At 50.4% G+C, this 22,272-nt stretch overlaps 2 protein-coding genes and 1 long non-coding RNA gene across 7 annotated transcripts in view; 1 reads left to right on the top strand and 2 right to left on the bottom strand.

Moving 5' to 3' along the window:
- The window catches only part of MRNIP (MRN complex interacting protein), a 13,916-nt gene extending 7,425 nt beyond the window's left edge, over window positions 1-6,491 (bottom strand). The window contains exons 1-3 of one of the 2 annotated variants that reach the window (XM_039880244.1): window positions 6,331-6,491; window positions 4,156-4,215; window positions 678-766 (exon numbers count right to left, since the gene is read on the bottom strand). In XM_039880244.1, the coding sequence (XP_039736178.1) occupies window positions 678-766; window positions 4,156-4,215; window positions 6,331-6,396 (215 nt within the window). In that variant the 5' untranslated portion in view covers window positions 6,397-6,491. The remainder of the gene's footprint in view (window positions 1-677; window positions 767-4,155; window positions 4,216-6,330) is intronic. The other variant, XM_039880243.1, reaches the window with a different exon arrangement.
- LOC120616623 (uncharacterized) lies at window positions 5,961-7,800 on the top strand. Its single transcript, XR_005656641.1, has 2 exons — window positions 5,961-6,213; window positions 7,578-7,800. It is a non-coding gene; the product is annotated as an uncharacterized LOC120616623 (long non-coding RNA).
- Window positions 7,801-9,923: 2,123 nt separating this feature from the next.
- TBC1D9B (TBC1 domain family member 9B) overlaps window positions 9,924-22,272 on the bottom strand; it is a 39,077-nt gene continuing 26,728 nt past the window's right edge. The window contains exons 11-22 of one of the 4 annotated variants that reach the window (XM_039880234.1): window positions 21,234-21,351; window positions 20,155-20,440; window positions 18,748-18,877; window positions 18,515-18,613; window positions 17,707-17,775; window positions 16,519-16,759; window positions 16,164-16,229; window positions 14,550-14,621; window positions 14,298-14,348; window positions 12,772-12,834; window positions 12,092-12,198; window positions 9,924-11,105 (exon numbers count right to left, since the gene is read on the bottom strand). In XM_039880234.1, coding sequence (XP_039736168.1) covers window positions 10,419-11,105; window positions 12,092-12,198; window positions 12,772-12,834; window positions 14,298-14,348; window positions 14,550-14,621; window positions 16,164-16,229; window positions 16,519-16,759; window positions 17,707-17,775; window positions 18,515-18,613; window positions 18,748-18,877; window positions 20,155-20,440; window positions 21,234-21,351 — 1,989 coding nt within the window. In that variant the 3' untranslated portion in view covers window positions 9,924-10,418. The remainder of the gene's footprint in view (window positions 11,106-12,091; window positions 12,199-12,771; window positions 12,835-14,297; window positions 14,349-14,549; window positions 14,622-16,163; window positions 16,230-16,518; window positions 16,760-17,706; window positions 17,776-18,514; window positions 18,614-18,747; window positions 18,878-20,154; window positions 20,441-21,233; window positions 21,352-22,272) is intronic. The other 3 variants (XM_039880236.1, XM_039880235.1, XM_039880238.1) reach the window with 3 other exon arrangements.

The raw sequence follows: 22,272 nt of genomic DNA, 5'->3' as shown, positions 1-22,272 counted from the left end.
CCTCCCTCCCTCCTTCCCTCCCTTCCTTCCTTCCTCCCCCTTCCCCTTCCCTTCCTTCCTATCCTTCCTTCTCTCTCTCCGTTCCTTCCTTCCTTCCTTCGAGGCTTTTCATACAGTGCATGTAAAAGACTGAAAAGACATGTTGCAGCTTCCTCGTGCTTATAAAATCCTGGAGCGATGTTCCCCTCTTCAGTGAGTGCCGAAGTCAGCATAGGCTGGTTTCTTGCCACATAGAGGGTGCATTTGTAGTTCACTTGTACACTGACAGTGTAGTCCTTTGGGGACTAAGCTTTGTGTTGCAGTCTCCTACTGACCCTCCCGCACTGAGTGAGCCCAAGGCTTTGTCTCTGTCTCCTGTGCTCTCCCAGTCTTCTCAATGGAAGCTCCAGGTACCAGGTTTTAATCGCCCCCCTGGGGCCCAGGTGCTTATTCTCTGGATTTTGGCTTTTGCCTCATCTTTGACCTGTACTAGTTATTTACTTCCTCATTATCTCATCAGTGCATTTAAAATATCGTAGCCAGCATTTTAAATTATTTCCAGTGGGAAGATTGTTCAGCGTAAAAACTGCTACATTGGAAGACCTGGAAATCTAAGGGATTTCGCCACTGTACACCTCCACCACCCACTCCAGAGGAAAATAAGGCAAGAGAACCACGCCCCTCTCAAACCACCGTACCTGAGTGACATCTCTGAAATCTGTCCCTGCAGCAGATTTAATTTCTGGACGTGGCGTCTACAGTCAGCACCAGAGCCCTCACCGTAAGTCTGAGAAATAAATAAAAATATTAAGTTTAAAAAGTGTTGACAGAATGCTGAGAAATAGACCCATTAGAGATGTGCCTCAGAGAGGGAAGGCTGTACTCTGCAAGGCCCACAATGCCTGAAGCACATGGTGGAGAAATCCTAATGATTGACTGCTGTTTCTGGAGTGACTCATGAACTAACAGTCTCAGGAGCTAACGGTTTCGGTCTACCTTGCTGCCCACTAGCTCCCTAAACTCTATCTGTTAAAGCTGAACTCAAACCCAAACCCCACACAAAATGGTCAATGAACATAAGAAATTCAGAAGTAACACAAATTGGCAATAAATGTAGGAAATGATACATACTCTTCACTGATAATCCAAGGAATACCAATTAAATGAGATACTTTTTTCCATTTAGCAGTCATTTGTTTGTTTGGTAAATATTAAGCAGCTACTATGTGACAAGCCCTGGACTAGGTAAAGACAACACAATATAGGAGGGGACAAAAATCACTGTCATTGTGGAGCTCACATTCTAGTGAGAAGAGACAGACAATAAATATATAAGTGAACTACACAGCTATCAGATGGTGACAAGCGCTACCAAGGAAAGGAAGGCAACGACAGGGAGAGGGGAGAGTGCGGACAGAGCAGACGATTTTATACAGGGTATTTAAGGTGGTCAAGAAATGGATCCCTGAGGTGACACTTGAGCACAAAGTAAGAAGCTGGGAGGAAGCAAGCCACGTAGATACCTGAGCGAAGAACATCGCCCGCACTCAGCAGAGGTGATGAAACCTGAATGAGTGCAGGGACCCCAAGCCCGGCATCCAAAGGAACAGTGAGGAGGCCATATGGCCGGAGCTGAGTGGCCTTGGGGGGAAGATGGCAGGAGATGAAGTTCGAGAGTATGGGCTCTGCTACAGACCGAGTAAGCTTCACCGGCAGGAGACTTGCTCTGTTGCTGCCATCTTGAAATTCTTAACCATCTTACTTTTGAACTTGTGTTTTGTAAGTGAAGTCTGATGGGACATTGGAGCATGTCTGTGAGCAGAGGCGATATATACCGTATGTGTCTACTGTCCCTTGCCACCTCAGTGCATACAGCATGCTCGATGTCCCAGGAGCACGGAATTTGAGTGGACTCACATTGCATGGGCTTTGGTGAGACTGAGTGCAGACGTGTATACCGTCTATGCCTGAGTGTGTGGGGGCGCCCATGGCCCGAGACACCAGGTTTCTATGGGAACGAGAATTTGCTTTGGATGCAGAAAGAAGGCAAAGGCTTTCTAAAAACACGAACCACCAAGGAACTCTATTGTATCTTTTCTTACTCCTGTCATTTCTCAGGGGTACCAATCACTTATGTGGAAAATGGTGACACAGAAAGATAGGGAAAGATAGGACAACCTGTAGTTTCTCTCCCATGATAACCCATATCTGGCCTAACCAGTACGGTGTAGGCTCTCCTGCATGGCAGAGGCCACTGCCTGAATACTAAAATGCATTCTCCCCTTATCTGGGCAGAAACTAGAGGACAGTTCCCAGTTCCCCTTGTTATCAGGTGTGGCCATGATACTAGATTCTTTCCAGTGGAATGTGAGCCACTCCCAGGTGTGGCCCCTAAAAGCCTTCTGGTAGCTCCACAATGCTCTTGCCCCTTTAACTGAATGGCTGGAGGCAGCAGGAGGCAAGCCTCAGGGAATAACAGAACCTCAAGACAACAGGAGCCTGGGTCCCCAAATGACCAAGCCAAGAACAGCTGCCCTGCTGCCCTCAACCCCTCCTAGGACTGTTATAAGAGGAAGAGAAACAACTCTCACTGTGTTAAATCAGCATCATTTTGGTGTCTATTTGTTACTGAGACCTAGTCTACCATAAGTCATATATCACCGAACAGCATGGAGGTGGTGGGAGGACAGCAAAGTCTCCCAAGGGAGTACTTAGAAATACTCGCCAGATACCTAAAACAAGCAGCAGCCACTCTGCGGGGTGTTTGCCAGCCCCGGCTTCCAAGTCCCAGTCTCGAGGTAGGCCTTAGCAGCTGTCCTTGCTGACTGATGGCCTGATCGTCCCCACTCCCACCCTCCCCCAGCTGACTGGCGCAGAAATGGATATCTGAGTTAGCAGGGCCAATCAAGTTACTTCTCCCAGGGTTGATAATTGGGACTCAGCTCGTCCAGCTGGCTTGAAATGAGATTCTGTGGTCTGTGAGTGGAGTGTGTACTGTAAACTGTCTCGGAAGAGAGAGGGAGGGGAGGAGAGGAGGAAGATATGGGGAGAAACGGGGAAAGGAGAGGGAAGGAGGAAAAGGTGGCGCTTGCAAGGTCTGCAGCTTTTCCATTCTTGGAACCGGTTCTTCATGGGGTCAGGGGTGAAGTGCCTTCCTTGGACCCCCCACAAGATACCCCATTAGCTTGCCAGTACATGTTTTTATTTTGCTGAAGGCATTCTGAGTGTTTTTTGTTTTTCTCTATTATTTGCAACTAAAAAAACCTTGGTTGAAAGATATCCTCTGAAACAGCTATTTAACTTCTGGAAATTTGTCCTAAGGAAATAATTGGTCAAGGGATGAAAGAGGTATTTGTAAGAAGCTGCACTGCAGAGTTGTTCCTGACAACAAAAACACCAACTGGAAAACAGAACGGCCATGTGGGGCCTGGCCTTTGTTCACTCGGCAATTATTTACTGGGTACTTAGCACGTGCCGGGTACTTTGCTAGGTGCTGAGGGTGCCAGTCAGTAAAACAGGCAATGCCTCTGTTCTCATGGGACCTACAGTCTGAGATGAACAAGAGTCATGTGAACACACTCTGACACAACTTCTGATCAGGACAGTGAGAAGAGCCGCAACCAGCACAAAGGCCCTGGGCAGGGAGCAGGCTGGACTGCTTCCAGGTCAGAAGGAAAGGCCCTGAGGCTGAAGGAGGAGAGTGATGTGAGGAGGCTGCGGTGGGTGGCATCAGGGACTGGAGCAGGTGACTGAGAAGCTCTGTCATCTTCTTGCAGGGCCCTGCACTTTCCTTCCTTTGTGCCCAGTCTAGTTTTAAATTATGTGTATGCATGTGTGCAAGTATGTGTATGTGAACTAGTTTCTCTTCCCCTCCCACTCTGAGGGCAAGAATGACGACTGTCTAACCTTCCAAAGTCTTTCCTGCAGCTGGCACTAGGAGGTGCCAGCTCAACGAATACCTGCCAAATGAGTAAACAAGTGAAGGTACATTCCAGGCCCTGCTCTGTCCATTTCACTTCCTGAAGGAATAGTTGCCTGGGCAGCAGGAGCTCCATACCTAGTGAACTTGACCCATGAAGTGAAATGCCAGGATTCTATGAGAAACATGCTTCTGTGGGGCTGGGACCCACCTGCTTTCTGGCATGAGTATTAGATGCTCTGTTTCTTGGGACTCACCCGCAAAAATGACTGCTTCTCTCCACAAGCTTTGCATGTCCATTTGTGACTCTTCTTCACCTACAATAAAATTTCAGAAATACAGCTTAGAAAATTATTAAAACATGTGGAACTGGATTAGAAAAAAAATAACTTGAAAAGATCAATGGAAAAAAATCCAGAGTTCAGAAACAAACCAACACAAACATATGAAAATAAGTGAAGAAAGAACAGACGACTTAATGAGCAGTGCTGGGAAAACTAGCTACCCACATAAAAAAAATCAAGTTAGATCTCTACCAGGTGTGGTTCTCAAAAACAATTTCATAACATTTAATTTTGATTCTTGATAAACCTGACTAGATGGGTTCTCTTGTAACGTGATAACTTACACCCAGTTTTAAAGCTGGAGAATCACTACCAGCATTGGCACAAAAGTGAACAACAAGCCAAGGATCCCCACTATTACTTACCAATTTTAACCAATTAAATTGTAAAAGAGAAGGTAATAAAAGGTATGAAAACTGGAAAGGAGAAAAAAAAAACTATCATTATTTATAGATGATATGATTTTTTAAAAGCCTGAAAACCCAGGAGAATCAAACGAAAAACTACCAAAATCACTAAGATAATCTAATATAGTGGCTGTTTAAAAATTACTATAGCTTCAAAAATTAAAACAGCCTTTATATAAGCAAACATCTATTTAGAAAAACAGTCCATTTATTATAGCAACAAAGACAATGTTATTGATGGGCACCGAAGTTGCTTGAAGAAATAGAATGAGACAGCACGTTTAACATAAATATTTCTGAATTGGTTCATTAAAGTTACTATGATTAATATAATCTTAATACAAAAATCGTAAGGACTTTGGGGAGGTAACCACCCAAATTCTAAGGAGGATGAGTTGCATCTACTACAAATGTAAGTGGGTATATGCCATGATTTAGCAATTCCACTTCTCAGCATCTATGTTCAAACTTCATAAAGCACTGTGTATTTTCTACGGACACATAAGTAAGAAATGCATTAAAAAAATAAGTCTAGAAAGACACACAGTAACTGGTGAGTGGCTAGCTCTGGGGGGTGAAGAAAGGTACTATGATTTAACAGGCTCTTTGCAATTGACAGGCCTCTGCCACTTCTTTGACGGAGAGGCCACTTAATTTCTCTGGGTTTCAGTTTTCTCACATCCATAAAATGAAAATGATACCTAATTCAGAGGTTGTTGAAATTAAATGTGCGAAACTGCCTGGAACACAGCAGACCTGCAATTATAGTTAACTCTCTTTCCCTCCTTTGGTTTCAAATCACTTTTCAGAGCTGAAGATAACCATGAGAGTAAGTGCTACATCATGTGTGTGTAACAATTTAAAAATGGAAATAATTTCCATTTATTCTCAACTCCTAGAACACAGTCCGAAAAAAGGAATAAGTAAAAAGTTTCTGAGGCCCTAAAATAACACAAGTTCTCAGCAAGCTTACAGGTGCATACTCAGCATCTCACTGACTTTTAAGGAAGTCTGATGCTACCCTTTTTCAAAGCACAGCGGATTAGCAGATAACTAGGAGGGGACAGAAGCTGCTACACTGATAGCAGAGTTAGGTGATATCAAACAGTAGAATACGATCCAGTTAAAAAAAGGTTACGTGACATTCTTTCTTGTTGTGAAAGGAAAGCAATACGTTTTCAAAATACCAATTATCCTACTTAAAATACTGGAGGCGCGGGTTTTATGCCTTGGAGAGCAGGGGTCTAATCCCTCCCGATGCGGATAACAGGGGCAGAGCCAAGGAATGACAGCAGGGGGCGCCAAGGCGTGTCTTAGTTTTAAAACTCATCTCTCCCGTATTTAAAAAAGAGGCACTTTTGGGGGTAGGCTCTTCATAAAGGAGGTTATCCTCAACTTGGAAGAATTCACGAGGCCGCCTCCGCAAAAGCTATTATCCATGGTTCCTACGAATCTTACAACAACCAAGCAAAAATCGAAGAAAGCCCAGAGCGGCGTTATGGAGAAGTCGACGCCAAGGAAACGCAGTCCTCAGGACCGTCATCATGATTGGTCCGAGCCCCAGGTACATCCCGCAACCGCGCGAGACGGCGCCCTAGTTCTGGGGGCAGAGCCTGGGCAAGGCGCGGGGAAGAGGCCTGGTTCCGGAGCCAGGAGGAGGGGAGGCCGGCGCCAACCCCACCTGGTGCGCCTGAAAGAGGCGGCAGCTGCAGCACCGCAGGACCCGAATCTGCGGAGGCGGCGCCATGGCATCCTCGGTCCCTGATTCACGAGCGCGTGCGCGTCTGCATGCGCTCCGCTCTCTGCTCCGCCCCCTGCATGCGCTGGGGTCCTTCCGGCTCCACGGCACCGCGCCTTGTGCGCATGCGCCTTGCGCTCCTGCCCGCCCCGGCTCCGCTCCCTACTGGCCCTTGGCTCCGCTAGTCTCCAGCACGACCCAATGCGCGTGCGCCCTGCGCTCCGGCCCGCCTCGACTCTGCCCCCTGCACGTGCTGGGTCCCCTCCCGTGCGTCTAGGCGATTGGCTGGGCTTTTTGGGACCTCAGGGCTCCGCCTACGCTTGCTGCCCGTTCGGGCGTTGTTTGGGGTTTTCGTCTGCCCGCCCCTGGACTCGCTGTCTGAGCCCAGGTCACTTACCTTCTACTCCTGAGCCAGCACTTCCTCGTGGGCTCTTTGGGGGGCTTGAAGTCGCAAGGGCAGGGCCTCAAGCCGCTGCTGCGGGTCCGGCCTCTGCCTGCACTGTTCCCTCTGCTTCTCCAAGACGCCTTGTGAATCACATGTGCCTGACAATACAAACCATCTTGTCAAAAGACAGTTAAAACGCCCAGTCCTGACAAGGATGTGGTGAGAGGATCCCTTTTTAGATGCGGCTGGCAGAGCGGCAAAAGGGAAAGCTATGATGGAAAGCAATCTGGCATTACCTCTATTCTAAGAAAATATTCTGCATCGCCCAGATGTATTAGTTTCGCGCTAGTGTTCACTGAAGTGTAACAGGAAAAAATGGAAATAAACGTTCCAAAGAATGGTTGCTTACGATAACTCGGCATGGATCATTACGCAGGTCTTTAACAAAGTGTGAATTTGAAGTGAAAATGCTGTTGGGTATATTGTTGCAAAGCAAGGGGGTTACAAATGTACAGAATTCCAATTATGTAAAACCAGGCACTATTTATGTCCAGGTGTGGAGGGGTTAGGGTTATAGATGATTTTATACATTTTTTATATTTTCCAAATTTTGCACAATAGCATATATTATAAAAAAGCAAATTAGTTTTAAAAAATTATGTTTGAGAGACAATGTACAAACGGACAGTGACCAGACCACATATGCCAACCTCTGTAGTAACCAGTCCGGAAGCCAAACCACAATTTCAACAACAGCCAGGACTTCGTCAATGACTTCGTTTTTTTGTTTTTGTATCTATTTCAGGACAAACTGGAGAAAGCTAATTTTGCTCGCCAAATCAATCACATGAGGCATCTGCTTCTGGTTAGCCAGCCTCAGCCGCCCACACCAAGCACACCTGAAGCCTTATTTCCACTCTAAAGCTTTCCTTTTCCTCTGCTTGCCATTGAGTCTCTGCCAAATGCAAATGATGGTGGTTGACTTTTTTTTTGTTTAAATAAATCTGGATAAATAGTACCTGTTCTCATTTGGGTAGTCTTTATTTCCACGTAGTTTGAGTTTTTGTGGCTAAGAGCAGAAGACATTTGCAAAGAATGTTTTATGCTTAATGAAAAGAGAATAAAAGTTTCAGATATGGTATGTATTCAGTTTTGTGAAAGATATAGAAAAAAATAAACACCAAAATACTGAGCAGTAGTCTTAAGCACTAGGAAAAATTTTTTCTACTTTTCTGTATTTTTCCCTTCTTTCTGCAAAAAACATGTAATCCTTTTAAAATTCATATAAATGTATTTTTTCTTGAGAATTATAAGAATGACTTGATTTGGTATATCACCTGGTAAGCAGTTTTAAAATATGCAATTATGTTTACTTATAGAATAAAAAATATATTTAAATTTTTATTTGTATTATCCATATATTATTTAAAGTTACTGTTGACAAGTGATAATTCTGAGATGTCCTAAATTAAATTACAGCAGGCTGGACATGTCACTCTCCATCTGGCTGTGCTGCTGGTGGTTTAGACATGTCTAGAACCTGGTCCTTTGCTGGCTAGCGTTTGGCTCAATAAATCCTTTCTTTTAGAAAAGCTGTTGGCTTAGAAAGTTTTTAACACTATTCTGGTTGTAAAGCACTGAATATCATCCCTGAATGGTAAATAGGTGAAAAGCACTACTGTATATTTTTATACATTCTTTTATATTAAAGGGGAGCAGAGTTTGCCACCCCAAAATATGCCTCTTTGGGATGTTATTTTAAGCTGGTTAGGAAATGAAGACTCAGGAAAAACCTTTGCCCTTCCTTGGAACTGCCTAAAGATTTTAGATGGAGGACCTACCTGCTGTAGGTAGATTGGGGGACACTCAAAGTCCTCCCTGTATTGCATTGTTAAAGATGTTCCAGCCAACATTTATTTACCAAATGTTTACTTGTCCTCCTCCATGTGAATTGCCTTCTGCCCTTTGAAGTCCCAAACCATTAACCACTCCTTAGCTCAAGGTGGCATGTAAATCTCAACTGCCCAATTTGTCTTGAGGCCCCATATTCTCTAATTAAATTTGGTTCTTTTTGCCTGTTAATCTCTCTGATTATTAGACCAGCCAGAAGAACAAAGGGAAAAGCAGGGGAAATTTCCCCTCCCCCATGATATGAAAGTCTAGATTCCTTTTATATTCTTCTGTTTAATGTCTTTGGAATAATCTCAATAACTTCAAGTTATTGAAACCTTTCTAATTGATTATAATCATTTAAGACTTTAAATTATTGTTTGGGCTTCTCATGTATATCTTTAATTATGGCCAATAACACAGTCTTTCTAGTATGAATCCTTTGAAATTACTTTGACAAAGCATGTGGTCAGTTTATATAAATGCTAGAAATTAATTACATTGATTAATGACTTTTTAAAGAAAACAGTTGTTCAGTTTACTTGTTGTTTTGCTGCATTTGTTGAGACTGTGACCCAGAAGTTGTTGTGAACAAGGTAAAATCATATTGTCATTTTTAAAACCAGCCATAATATAGAGCAGCAACTAGATTAGAGTTGGGGGTAGGAAAAGGGATTTGCTGCACGTGGGAAGGAAAGGTCTTTCTGGGGTGATGAAAATACTTTAAAATCACATTCTGGTGATGGTTGCACAATTCTATAAATTTACTAAAAATCACTGAGTTGTTTAAGTTAAACAAATTTCATGCTAAGTTATGCCTCAATAAAGCTATTGAATTTAAAAAAAGCAACAGCCACAGAGACCTCTCTTAGTAAAGAAGCAAGCGTGCCTGTGTGTGTGTGTTTGGCAAGTACTGGACACTGATGATCAGTTCCTGATGCAAAGCAAGAGGGTTCTCATGGGCTCAGCCCGTCACCTGTGGCCCCATAGGCTGCTTCCTGAACCCAACAGCGCAACACACACCGCTGTACTGGACCCAGGCTGCCTACGCCTGTGGAGCTCGGGGCTCCCTGTCACATGTTAGCACAGGGCCTGCTTAGCTTGCATCAGCACCTTCTGTGTCCCCATCTTCCTTGGGGGCCTTGAACCCCCACCTCTGTGGGAGCCTAAGTGTCTGGAATCTCTGGAAGGTAGCCTGAGGGAGAAGCCTGGAGCCCAAGGCAGGGATCGAGGGCCACACTGAGGCTCTGGACACAGCATGTTCTTAGTTCTTTCAGGGATTTATTAAGGCATTAAGCACAGTGTGGGTTTTTAGCCTACTGAAATGAATACAAGGATGTATATCAGGACCTGAGGGATGTGCTTTTAAGGTCAATGGTGAGGACGATAAGCTGAAAGAGCATTTAGAATACACCTGTGTGGCACCCAGTGTCCCTCAGACAAGAGCTCTGGCTCAGGGGCCCCTGGTGAGCTACCACTGGTGCCCAAAAGGCAAGCAGCCCCGCTACTTGGTGCTCAGTGGCAGGAAAAACCGAGCAGGCAGCTGCAGGAGTGCCTGTGGGTGGAGCATGTGGCCCCAGCTCAGACGTGGGAGCAGAGGGCCAGCAGGGCAGACGGGAGGGCCTCTGCCTGGGCCCCATCTGGGCTGTTCAGCCTTCTTTCCACTGCTTCTGGGGAAACAGGAGGGGCATTTCTCTTTAAGGAGAAAATTGATGACAGGGAGGGGGTAGGAGAGGTCAGCCCCAGAGTGGAGCCTTCAGCCCGAGGCCCCAGACTGCTCCTGGTCACTGGATGAGCTAAACTGTCTCTCCATCTTCTTTTGGTCCTTAATCTTGAGTCCAATGTCCACCCTCTTCTCAAAGAAGTTCACCAGCACGGACTCCGTCAGGATGGAAGCCAGGATCTGCTCAAAGGAGATGCTCCACTCGGTGTCCACAGTGCCCCCCCTGCGGGCAGTGGCCGTGGGGCTGTGTGCCTCCCCACCCACCAGTACCGTGTCGTCAGCCAGGTCCTCACACTGCAGGGAGCCCGTGCTGACCACTGAGTAGGAGGACATGGACATGTCGTCTTTGGTTTCATCGTCAGACAGACGCTGGGATGGGGAGCCCTGGCCCTCGCCGCCACCCCCTTCACCCACCACCTGGCTCTCCTGAGGCGCTTTCCCAAGTTGGGTGTCTCCGCCAGCTTTGGCCTGAGGGTCGCCCGCGGCTGGTGGCTGGAGCTCCTGGGCCAGGTCCTGAAGGGAACTGGGGGCTGGCTGCCCGTCTTCCCTCGGGGCACTGTCCCTGGGCTTCCTGCTGGGCTGCGTCGAGAACCTCTTCCCCAGCTCTCCGATGCGCAGCAGCAGGCTGGCCACGGCAGCAATGGCATGGTACAGCTCCTGCTCCAGGGGGTCCTCACTGAACACATTGTAGAGCGTCTTGCACAGCTCAATGAACTGTTCCTTTTAAGGGAAAAACAGAAAAAGGGCCGGGAGAGGCCAGGGTCAGGTTGAGTCAGGCTTCACTCAGATCACTATGTCTTGCTTCTCCTGCCCACTTCACAGATGGGGACACTGATGTCCAGACAGGGACGATGATGTGAGCAATGTAGCACAGCCTCGAAAGGGCTTTCTTTCCCCGCTGCCTTTCTTCCAGCACTGAGAATGATCTGGAATCTCTGCCTGTCTCATGTCCATTTTGTTAGCAGAGCCAGACTATCTCCGTCATGACTCTCCAAAGCCGGTGACTACAGGCTTTCTTCTCTGTGCTTTGGAACCACTTTGAGCTCTCTATAGTTTTACTCAAAGTGACTTTAATTTTTCCTTGACAAAGCTCTTTAGAGGGTGGTGACAAGGCAAGTGCAGCCTGGGGCAGCTGAAGGGACAGGAGATCTGACATCAGACCCTGAAATCACATGTTTAGGCCTCCTGGTCTGGGAATGGGGTGCCCCATGCCAGCCTAAGGTGAAAGCGCCCAGCAGGCAGGGTGTCCCCTTGGGCAGAGCAGGTACGTGATCAAGCTGCAACTCAAGAACTGCCTGTGGTTAGATGTCTGCAGTCCTGGCCTTGAGACCCTTGCCAAGACACCAGACTCCAGACCCAGGCCCAGCAAACGAATAGTGGGCCTGGTGGAAGCAGGAGCACCACACCATCATCTGCTTATAAAAGGTGGCATGTCAGTCTCTGCTTATCAGAGGCCAACCCTCCCTAGTGCTTTTCTGGTTCACAGATCTTGATCAATAGTAAGCAAGTTGTCACCATGAGACACCACCCTGAACAAGGCCTTGAAGCAACTGGTCTCCTATCTCTCAGGAGCTGTCCCTGACTGCCATCTGACTAGTGGGCTAGAGGCAGGCGGGAGAATCCCCACCCCCCGGGGGCTGCGTGGCGGGAGGCCCAGCTCAGTCAGCACTTTCAGCCACAGCTGCTGAGCCTCTGGTGGCACCTACCTGGTCCATCTTGGGGAGGTCCTTGATGGTCTCCTTCTGTACCTCTTTTTCCTTGGCCCATATCTGAAGATAGTGCCGGTAGTCGGGAGGGCTGGTCTCCCTCTCCTCTGTGAGTTGGGAGAAAAAAGATTAATCTCCATCTGACAAATGAGAGAAAGAGGGCAGGGGACTGGTAGCAGGGAATGAAGGGGTCAAGGAGCTGTCCAGCGTGGAGTTACCTGGGCTCTTTTAGAAAATATCCTGGCATTTGGGAAGGTGGTGAGGGAAAGAACACCTCAGAACACTCACAGGTCCCCTCTGGGTTATGCTAAAGTAGGTTTGACCTAAGCTGATAAAGTTGGGCCAACCTATCTTCCCCAAGATGGTGATGGAATCACCATATGGAGACTGGAGAGAGGACAGCATGAGTGGGAGAAACTGGCCGGGCACCCAGAGGGAGGTGGTGACAGCCAGGGCTGTTCGCAGCTATGGGAAGATTTAGGCAGAAGTACCTCCCCTGGCAGCTGACGGGCCAGCATTCACCGCACAGCACTGCCCTTTCCACAGGGACAGCCTCTGAGTCAGGCCACGTTTGCCATCTGCTCGGTAGGGGCTTTCCCAAAGTGACGGGGTGCTCAGACCCCGGGACCCCAGGGTCTCTACCAGCACTAGCAGTGATGGGCCTGTGTGTATATATATACCTCCTCTTTTTTCTTGGACGTCTTCATTTCCAGTTCCCTCTCGCTCTTCCTGCAGTAGTGTTTCTGGATGACCAGAAAAAGAACACAGAGAACATTCTTCTATTAGGACTCGAACCACTGAGGTCTGTGAGGGGTCTAGTCTGTACTCTCCCGCAGAGGCAGACCTGGCCCAGGCAGCAGGTCCTGCTGATTCCATGGGACCCCATGACTACTGGAGCCTCATGCCCTGTCTGTCAAAGGAATACAAGTCTCACCACAGTGTTTATGTGCACAACGATGCACATTATGGAGAAACGGTCTGAGAACTTCTTTGTTGTCTTTGCTGAAAAGGTCAAACTGAGGGCTTCCTAATTACCAACTCAACTTCTGACTGCCACGCTAGCAGAGGAGGCATTTTTAAATACAGTCCAGCTCTGTATTTCTTAGGGGGATGTATTTACTGGAGTTGGCACACACTGTGCTTCCTACAGTGCCCATGAACTTGCTGGGAAGCAGGCTGCCCAGCTCTCTCAGACCTGCTGCCTGAGGCAGTTAGGCCGGTTGGGGGCCCTGTGGCCAATGGTAGCAACCTGGCTCTGAGAGTCCCTCACTGCTGTGTGGTAGTGAGGAAGGGCTCACCTCTCTGGGCTCAGGCTTCTCCCCTGGAATAGAGATCCGCTGCCTGAGGGCTATGTGGTGTCTGAGGACAGGACTCTGTGCCCTCAGCCCGTGGCCTCTCCCAGAAGCGCCTGGGACAAGCCTAAAGCACCCATGATTTGCCCAGGCTCCGAGTACAGCAGGTACATCTGCTTCTTTAGTTTGTATACTTGAAATCAAGGTCCTGAAGCTTCACAGTCAAGTTCAATTAAGCCTCTGACACTGCAACAGGACTGCCTTGGGTATCCTGATACATGCTGTTTTAAATTTTTCTTTTGGGTGTATCATCATTGGTTTGTACTGTAATCCATGAGAAGTTACAGGGTGGTGTTTCAGTCAGTTTGGTGAGTATGTTACACAATTACACACCACCAGCTCAACTGCCAAGTCCCAGGACCAGAATGCCCCATCTCCCTGGACTGAGGCTCCCAAAGGCCTTTAAATGTAGCACAGAGATGACTTCTAATAGGTACTCAACAAACATATTTTCCCCAGCGAAAAAGTTGTGTGGAACGTGAAACACATTTTCCAAGGAAAGCACCCAGCACTCTCCTCCACCTCCATTTGTCCATGTCTGTTTCATACTGTTGCACTGGTAGCATTTGTGTTTTTTTCCTATGAATGTGGCATGCAGCTGATGGCCTGGTGCCTGTGCAATACCTGCTGTGCTGTGTGTCCTTATCGACATCCCCGTGACAAGCACAAAGGTCGCCCCTCACCTCTCCCAGGCCAAAGCGACATGGTTCCCTCTCAGGACTTAGCCACATAGGAGGTGCCCCTGAGAGCTTCCAGGGGATTGGCTGTGCAGGGGACTGTTAGGAAGACAGAGGCCAAGGCCTAGACGGAGCCCAGTGCAGGGGGGGGGGTGCCCCTGCTCCCCAGGGACTGACCTTGAGCCTCCCAGGGCAGGAAAAGATCCAGATCTGAGGCCAGAGGAGATGCTGGAAGGGACAGCGGAGGAGAAGCGAGGGCGGTGGGGGCAAAGGCCAGGGTCCAGGAAGGCAGAGACAAGAGAAACAAGTGAGAACACCCCAGGGACCAACTTGGAGGGAGGGGCAGCGCCCTCACCCTCTCCGGCGAGCACCCCAGTGAGGCTGGCTCCCCAGCCCACCCAGGGCTGCAGGCATCCTAGCAGCGCTCACCTTCTGAGGAGCTGTCCTCGGTGAAATAGTGGGTCGCTTCCAGGGCCGACTCGGCCTCCTCTGGGTTCAGGGCTGTGCTCAGAGAGGAAGGAGGGTGAGGGTAGGAGGAAACAATGCGACTTCGCCAGGGCCACCCTCCCACGACAAAGGCCTGGTTCCCCCACGGCGTGCCCCACAGCTCCCAGCCCCGCCAGTGTGGCATGTGGTCACAGTGGTAACGGTGACCTGGATTCTGGTTATTGCTACTTTCTTGACTTCATGGTTTTTGAAAACGTGACATGTGTCCCAGGCAAGAATCTATTCAGTGCAGCTGGAAGGCCAGCGAGTGGCCCAGAAGGTCCTTCGGGATGCTTCATGCTCCTGCGACATACACGCAGGGCCAGCTGTGCACAAGGACTTGCTCTTCTCACTCCATGCATCCTGGACATCGGTCTCTGTCAGTAAGCAGTCCTTGGGGGAGCCATGTGGTTCTGTGGGGGACCTATTTTCCCTCTTGTACAGAGGGAGTGCAGTGCATGGCACGTGGTGGGGTGATAGGGCATCGGCAAGGTCCACTGGAGCCCTAGACAAAGCAGGGCAAGCAAGCTGGCCCAGGAGCGGTGGGGATGGCCCTGGGTGCCCTCATCTGCAGGCTCCTGGCCCACTGGGCTCTGCCAGCTCTGGCCTCTCCCTCAGCAGTCAGTGGTGGCTGGTATCAACTTCCCTGGAGGTGTCCCCGAGGCCACTATTCCTTGTCACATTAGAGGCAAAAACCAGCCATGAGAATGCCCGCGTCAAGAGCACAACTCTCCAACTGACTCTACAGAGCAATCTTTAAAAATACCTGTCTGGGCCCTGCCCCAGGCCAATGAAGTAGGAGCCTCTGGGGTGAGCGTGGCACTAGCATTCCAAAAATCACTTGGCTGACTCCCAGGCAGCTGCTGACACTGTTGTGGCCAAGAGAAGGGACCAGCAGCTCTACCCCAGAGAGGAGTGCTTGGGGTCAGAATTTTCACCTGAGTCACAGTTCCCTCCTGTGAAGATGGGGCTAACCCCGCTTGAAGAGCTCTCCTTGTGGGCACCCTTGCTGAGCCAGTTAGCTTAGCCCGCACAGAAGGAACCTAGCAACCACGAGATCTGGCCTGCCTTTGGACCAACTGGCCCACCATGCTACCTGTCAGGCGTCCCCACTAGGCTGAGGTACCCCTTAGAGAAGCTATAGGGGAGTGGTCCCTGCTCATGGCCATAAGACAGGAGTCCCCAGGCTGACCCTCCAGGGATAAACAGGGACCCTTGAGAAACTTAAGGACAAGCTAATGAAAGTAAGGGGTCTCCATTTCGAACTTGAATCCACTCATTCCCCTCATGGTTTTTCGGTTGCGTTGCCCTGTGTTCCCTGGGATCCTAGCCCCTGGGCAGAGTCACCCTCCCTGAGACACTCTTGCATATCCCCTCTCAGGTCACAGGTCACGGCCCTGCTCTCAGCCCTAGCACATCAGCACTGAGCCAGACACAGCCTCTCACAAGACCTCCTGAGTTGGAACCACTCTGCTCGGCCCCCCAGAGGCCTGTGCCTTAGAGGTCAGCTCTGGACAAGTGAGTCCTCCTCACTGGAAGTGTGAGGGAGGCACTCACCTGGGGGCAGGTGTAGCTTGTAGAGCACCTTTAACTTGTCTGTCAGGTCCCCGTGGTACATCCCGCCTGTGGAGAAAGGCCAGAGAGGAGGCACACTGGCAAGAACCCCAGGGCTGGCCCTCATTGGCACACCCTCCTTCCAGTGGGTCCTGGTAACCCCTGACAGCCTGACTCCCTCTGGGAGGGGTCCCAGGAGTGAGCCCAGGCTTCCTGCTCTCTCTTGCGCTTGCCCTTCCCCGGGCAGCCCTGGGCTGTGGGAGAGAAGGACCCCACTGGACCCCCACTTGTCTCCAGTGGAAAATGACCCTGCCGTTATCAAGGGACCCGGGCTCCGGTGGGCCCTGGAGCCACTCACTCATCCCTGTCACGAACTCCTTGAAGTTGATCAGTGAGTCCTTGTTTCTGTCCAAGAGCCGAAACATGCGCCCCGCCAACACAGGTGTGTGGGAGCCGCAGGCCCAGGGCGTCAGGCTGCCGAAGAGTTCCTGGAACTGGGTGGCGTCGATGCGGTACTGCTCTAGGTAGGGCAGGCTGGGGTCTCGACGCATGGCAGTGGGCTGGCCACGACCCCAGTACTGACTTGCCAGGTGCTTGGCCTACAGGGGGCACAGCCTGGTGAGATGGCGATTAGGATCACCAGGCTGGTCCATGTGTCCCCTCCTCCTCCATCCAGGGCTGCAGAGGCCTGGAAGTGAGCACTGAGCCAGACACAGCCTCTCACAGGACCTCCTGAGTTGGAACCACCAGCCCTCATTCACTGATGCAGGAGGTGGGACAGAACTGGGACAGGCCACAGTGAGGAATGGGGAGGTGTGGGGCAGTACTGCCTCTGACTCTAAAGCCACAGCACGGCGCCACTTTGGGGGCTGAACCAGAGGCAGCTGGGGGGAAGCAGGTAGGAAGTGACCAGACTGGAAAGGTAGCGTGGACTTTGCTGATTGTGCCCAGTCTTCAGCACCCTTCCTGCTGGCTTCTGTTATAGCACCTGAAATTTTCTTGGAAAGCCCCTCCTGTCCTACCCTCAAGCAATAGGGTAGGGGAATGGCTCAGTTCTGGCCCAGCGGCACTCTCCTGTTGTCACAGCCCCCAACTGGAGTCAGTCCAAAGACTAACCCCGGGCTTTCTGTTAAAACCCCTTGGAAAGAAAAGTTTTCTTGCCACTAGGGTTACTAAGAGGACAGGATGACCTGGAGCTGCAGTCCTGCCACTCTGCAGGAAGAGCAGTCCAGAGGACATCTGAGGTGGGGAAGCCTGACAGCATGCTGGAGCACCTGGATCCAGCCATGCCTGAAGCTGTGCATTTCTAGATTCTCAGTTACATGAGCCACTGCAATCTCCCTTCTGTGTAAGCTGATTTGAGTGGATTTTCTAACACTTAACAGTATTCTGCCTAAATTCCAACGATTAAATTCTACCACGTGAGGTAACTGCATCTGAGGGTGTCTTTAGATCTATTTCTCTTCTGGCACGAGACTGCTGCACTATAGATGCATTTGGGGGACTAGGATGGGGTGCTGGTGCTGCCCTTGCTCTTGGCTGTCACCTTAAACACCATGTAAAGATCCTCCAGCTCTTCAATTGAGAAACCAATGTCCCCGGGTATAGCTCGGACCTAGAAGGAAAAGAAAATGGATGTAGGGACGGATGGAATCTCAAGTTCTCGCCATGGTACAAGCAAGACACTTTTTGAGAGAACCCCTGTGTGGATGACAGTGAGAGGTGAGAATGTGGGCCACTCTCTTGGTATCCTTCTCAGGAAAGACGGTGTGGTCCACATGCTTACCCCTTGTGTCACCCATCTGCCACTTGGTCCACACTCCTTTCTGGTGGGCATTGGGGGTACTTTCTGTTCTGAACGCCCAGCTGAGAACACTGGGTAAGGGGCAGGCATCTAGTGGCTACCGTCTGGGTCCTTGGAAAGACCCTGGCACTGGCTTTTTGGAAGATGTTCTAGAACTTCTCAGTAAATACTCCCTCCAGAGATGAGGGGTCTTATGGCAGAGGAACAGCAGGCTGGGCGGGTGGAAGGTGGCTAAGGGTTACTAGCCAGGAGCGGGAGCAAAGCCAGGCCTGACGGCTCAGCACAGAGAGAGATCATGCTTGGCCTGCAGGCACTAGGGGGTCAGAGAAACTTCCCAGAGGCTGACCCATGAGAACGCAGTGACCGGACTGTTTCATCCCACTATCCCAAACTGGCACCTGCACCCTGATGCTGGTCCTACGTCAGGCAGCACTAGAGAGCACTGCACCCACCTGGCCTGGAGGGGGTTTCTGAAGATAGCAGGGTGGGAGCAGCCCACTTAGGTCACCACTCCACTTCCACCCCCGCTGGCCAATAGGGGCCCTCGTACCACGCTCCTCTTGGCTGTGTCCTCCAGGGACTGGATCACTTTCAGCCTCTGTTTAAACCGCATCTGTTCAATGTCGTCGGCCCTCAGGCTGCTGAATTTCTACCGGCCAGAGGTGACTTGGTGAGGTCAGGTGGAACCACAGGACGGAGGACTGCCACTGCCACCCGTGCCTGCACCCGCATCCACATGGCCAGATGAGGCAGCCTGGCCAATCAGCCCCAATGAGCTCTGACCTCATACGACACTTTCAGGAGGTCGAAGATGTCCACCTCTGCAGGAGGGTTGTCTCCACTGGTGAGCAGGGCATGGAGGTGTGGGACAGGTGGAGAGACACTCTGCTTGTTGACCACATTATCCAGGTACCTGTAAGGATTACAGGATAGGAGTCTAGACTACCCACAGGTGACAGTGGTGTTTTACCCACAGCTAAGTGATGTGGATGTACCTCCCAAACAGCGAGGGAGCCCACTGAGGACTTGGGGGACATGTGTCCTGGGAAATCGAGGATTCTCCCAGAGGCAGCGAGGCCTGAGCACAGACAATGAGAAGCCAGGCTGTCCTCTGGAGGTCCCATGGGCGGGGTCCTTTAAAAGTCCAGACCCTACCACACCAGGGGAAAGCCTTGTCCCACTTGGAGGGATGTGCTCTCTCCCTCTGGTGGGTCTCTGGGGATGCGGGGACTCCCTGCCCTGGCCAGGAAGAATAGGGGACCAAAGGGGTGTCCCAGGAGCAAGGCACGAGAGGAGCCCTGCCATGGGAGTGTCCACGGGGACTTGCTTCTCCAGGAACACGGCCTCGGAACAGGGCCCGACTTGGGCTGGCTGGGCCCACACACCCTCCCAGGCTCTCCAGGCTGGGCCTGACAGTCAGGTGGGAGAGGGTGGCCGGTCCCCACATCCACAGGTCCCTGTTCCTGAGCAGGGGCCTGATGCGTCCAGTGTGGGAGACAGGCATGAGAATCAGTCACACAGTGGTCTCTGACTGAGTGTCTTGACATCACTGTGGACAAGGTTCATACAGAACAGGGCAGGGCGGCGACAGCCCTGCCAGCACAGGACCCCTGCAGGTTCCCACAGCACCTGGGTTGGCTCAGCAGGCAAGTGGCAGTGTCTAGGCTGGGCAAATACGTGCATGCAGGCCAGAGAACTGTATGGAACTCAGGGTCTGGGCCAGGATGAGGCTGGGATGGGAGAATGAGGGGACTGGATCCCTGAGTGTCTCTGAGGACAGGACATGGGGACTGAGAAAGGAGGAGGATGCCAGGCTGACCCTGGGCCTTAGGCCGGACCAGCCACATGTCAGCTCTTTCAGTGGTCACAGCGGGCCCAGCACGAGCCCCTCAGTCTGGGCTCAGGAAGGCATAACCAGGAGGTCTCGCTCTTCTAGCTGCCTCCAGTCCAGCACGCCCAGGCCCCTTGCCCATTTTATCCTCTCCTGTGGTGAGCACTACTCCAAGGCCGGTTGTCTCCCACCAGAAAAGGGCCTCCATCCTGACCCCTGGACTGCCCCTGGCTCTAGCGCTGGCTGGGCACTTGGTGGGCATGGCTGCTGAATGCTGACTGTGGGGTGCCCAGGGCTGGTGAGGGGGTGGGCTCTGCTGGCCGGCTGTCTGGCAGGAGGAGAAAGGCCGATTAGGTCACCTGCCCAGGATGGTCATGGCCTCGCCCTCGTCGCTGCAGCTCAGCAGCTGCTCCATGTTGGCATCCAGGATGGCCAAGGCCACCTGCAGGACCACCTTGATGCCCTCGTAGAAGAAGCAATCAACAATGACCACAGAGCTCTCAAAGGGCATGACACTGAGGAAGAGGGTGAGGAACCAGGAGAGTGAGATGCTGGTGGCCACCCCCAGCTCCTGCATCTTCTCGGAGAGCTGGGGCAGGAAGTCTCTCGTGAGTTCTTCGAAGATGCCTTGGTCCACGAGGGCCCCTAGGAGAGCGTGAAGGGGTGCACGGTGGGCCCTCGTGTGGGCCCTGGCCAGCCCCGTGCACGGTGGGGGTGGGTGGGGTTGAGGGGTGGGCAGGTGGAGAAAAAACAGTAAAGAAGAAACCCTCTAAGTTTTCTTTCTACAGCTTCCAAACCATTGTGTGAAAAGAATGGTTTCTTCCACCACACTGTATTTTTTGGGGGGGAAACGTGAATATCTCCATAGAAGTGTCAGAAGTAACAGTGGCCTTGGTGGCTTCCATGTGTCCTGCCTTGAAGCTTGTGAACAGGTAAAATTCTAAAGGATTCCAAGAGTGGAGACCCCAAAAAGCAAACACACCTTGGAAGCACACCTTGTAAGAACAGACATAATTATACATGTAAAGAAATACATTAGCAAGTGCACCTCCACAGACCTGCTCAGGTTTCCCCACTGAGAGGTCATGAGAGGTAGGGCTGGGTAACAGGTATGTGGTGTACAACATGCTCTAGTTATGAGGCTGGGAATTTTCTAAAACAAAAATGTTTAAGAAGAGTTGGATGAATGAGAACTTAGGCCCCAAGCTGACTTTTAAACACCACCAAATGTGTGACATCTCCTCTCCCGGCCACCCACTCTTAGGGAATCCGTGGGCAGTTTGGTGAGAGGACCGAGGCTGCACGTGGCTCTCCACATGGCAGCTGTGTGATGGTCTCTCAGCTTCCTGATCCATTCGGTGGGGACCGGGGATCTGCAGCCTGCAGCACAGCTGTGAGGCCTCTGAGGGCTCACATATGGGACCTGCGGGGCACTTACCCACCACCCTGTTATTGTAGTAATCGGGCAGCATGCGCTCGCAGAGAGCCACCAGCAGCCAAAAGGCCTCCTCCTCACTGCCATAGAGCAGGAGCACCGAGGTGACGATGTTCATGGCCTGCAGGCACAGAGATGGTGAGGGAAGACTCTGGAGCCTGACACTAAGGAAAGCCGTCTCTTCCACCCAGCTCCGTGCAATTCACCAAAAAATTATTTGTAGGAAATCAGTCCGACAGAAATGCTCAGCCAAGTCCCTTAACTCTTTTCCTGTTTTGGAAAAAAAGTGCAGCTTGCTGCCAGTGTTAATTTAACATCACGTGTAGGAATCCTACATTTTCTAGGATTTGACATTTTCAGCGATCAAGAATTACTATATTTTGCAAATGGAAATACCACTACTAAAAACAGAATGCTATAAATAAAATTATGTTTTCAAAGGCTATTGATAAACTAGATTGATGTGAAAATAATAATAAAAGCGAGATATTTTGTGGTAAACTTTGGGGGTAAGGTTAGGACTGCTGTGAATTATCTTGGGGTAAATGCTGCAGCCGCAAAAGCTGCTGGAGAGTGGTCTCGGGGCAAATGGGAAATGGGTTAAGTTGGGCCAGCGGGTACTTGGAAAACTGAGAAGGTGGACATGAGCATGTGGCACTCCTTCTGGCATCAGAGGTGTGACATGGTATAGGTGGATATGTGAGCAAGCTGTGTGCTAGGGCCACATGGCTGCAGGGAGGCTATGGCAAGACTGGGACCAAGCTCAATGCTTCAGTGGTGACAGATTATCTTAAAAATGATTTAAAGTCAGCATACTGGCTTTCAGATGTCATGTCAAACACTGGCCCTACAGATAGTGATTTTTGGGGAGTTGGCTTGTTTTTCTGAAATCCAGAGTCATCTAGGGATAACAAAGCTACCTGACTTGGCCAGGAAAATGCCCACTCGATTTACAATCAGATGCCACCAGAAACGCAAATCAAAACCGCAATGAGATAATACCTCACACCATTAGCTTGACTACTATCAAAAACACAGAAAA

This window comes from Pteropus medius, unplaced genomic scaffold (genome assembly GCF_902729225.1).
Source record: "Pteropus medius unplaced genomic scaffold, Ma_sr-lr_union100, whole genome shotgun sequence".
In the NCBI taxonomy this organism is placed as follows: Eukaryota; Metazoa; Chordata; class Mammalia; order Chiroptera; family Pteropodidae; genus Pteropus; species Pteropus medius.
Note: the sequence above shows the minus strand (reverse complement) of the source record. Positions and strands in the feature narration are given on the sequence as shown.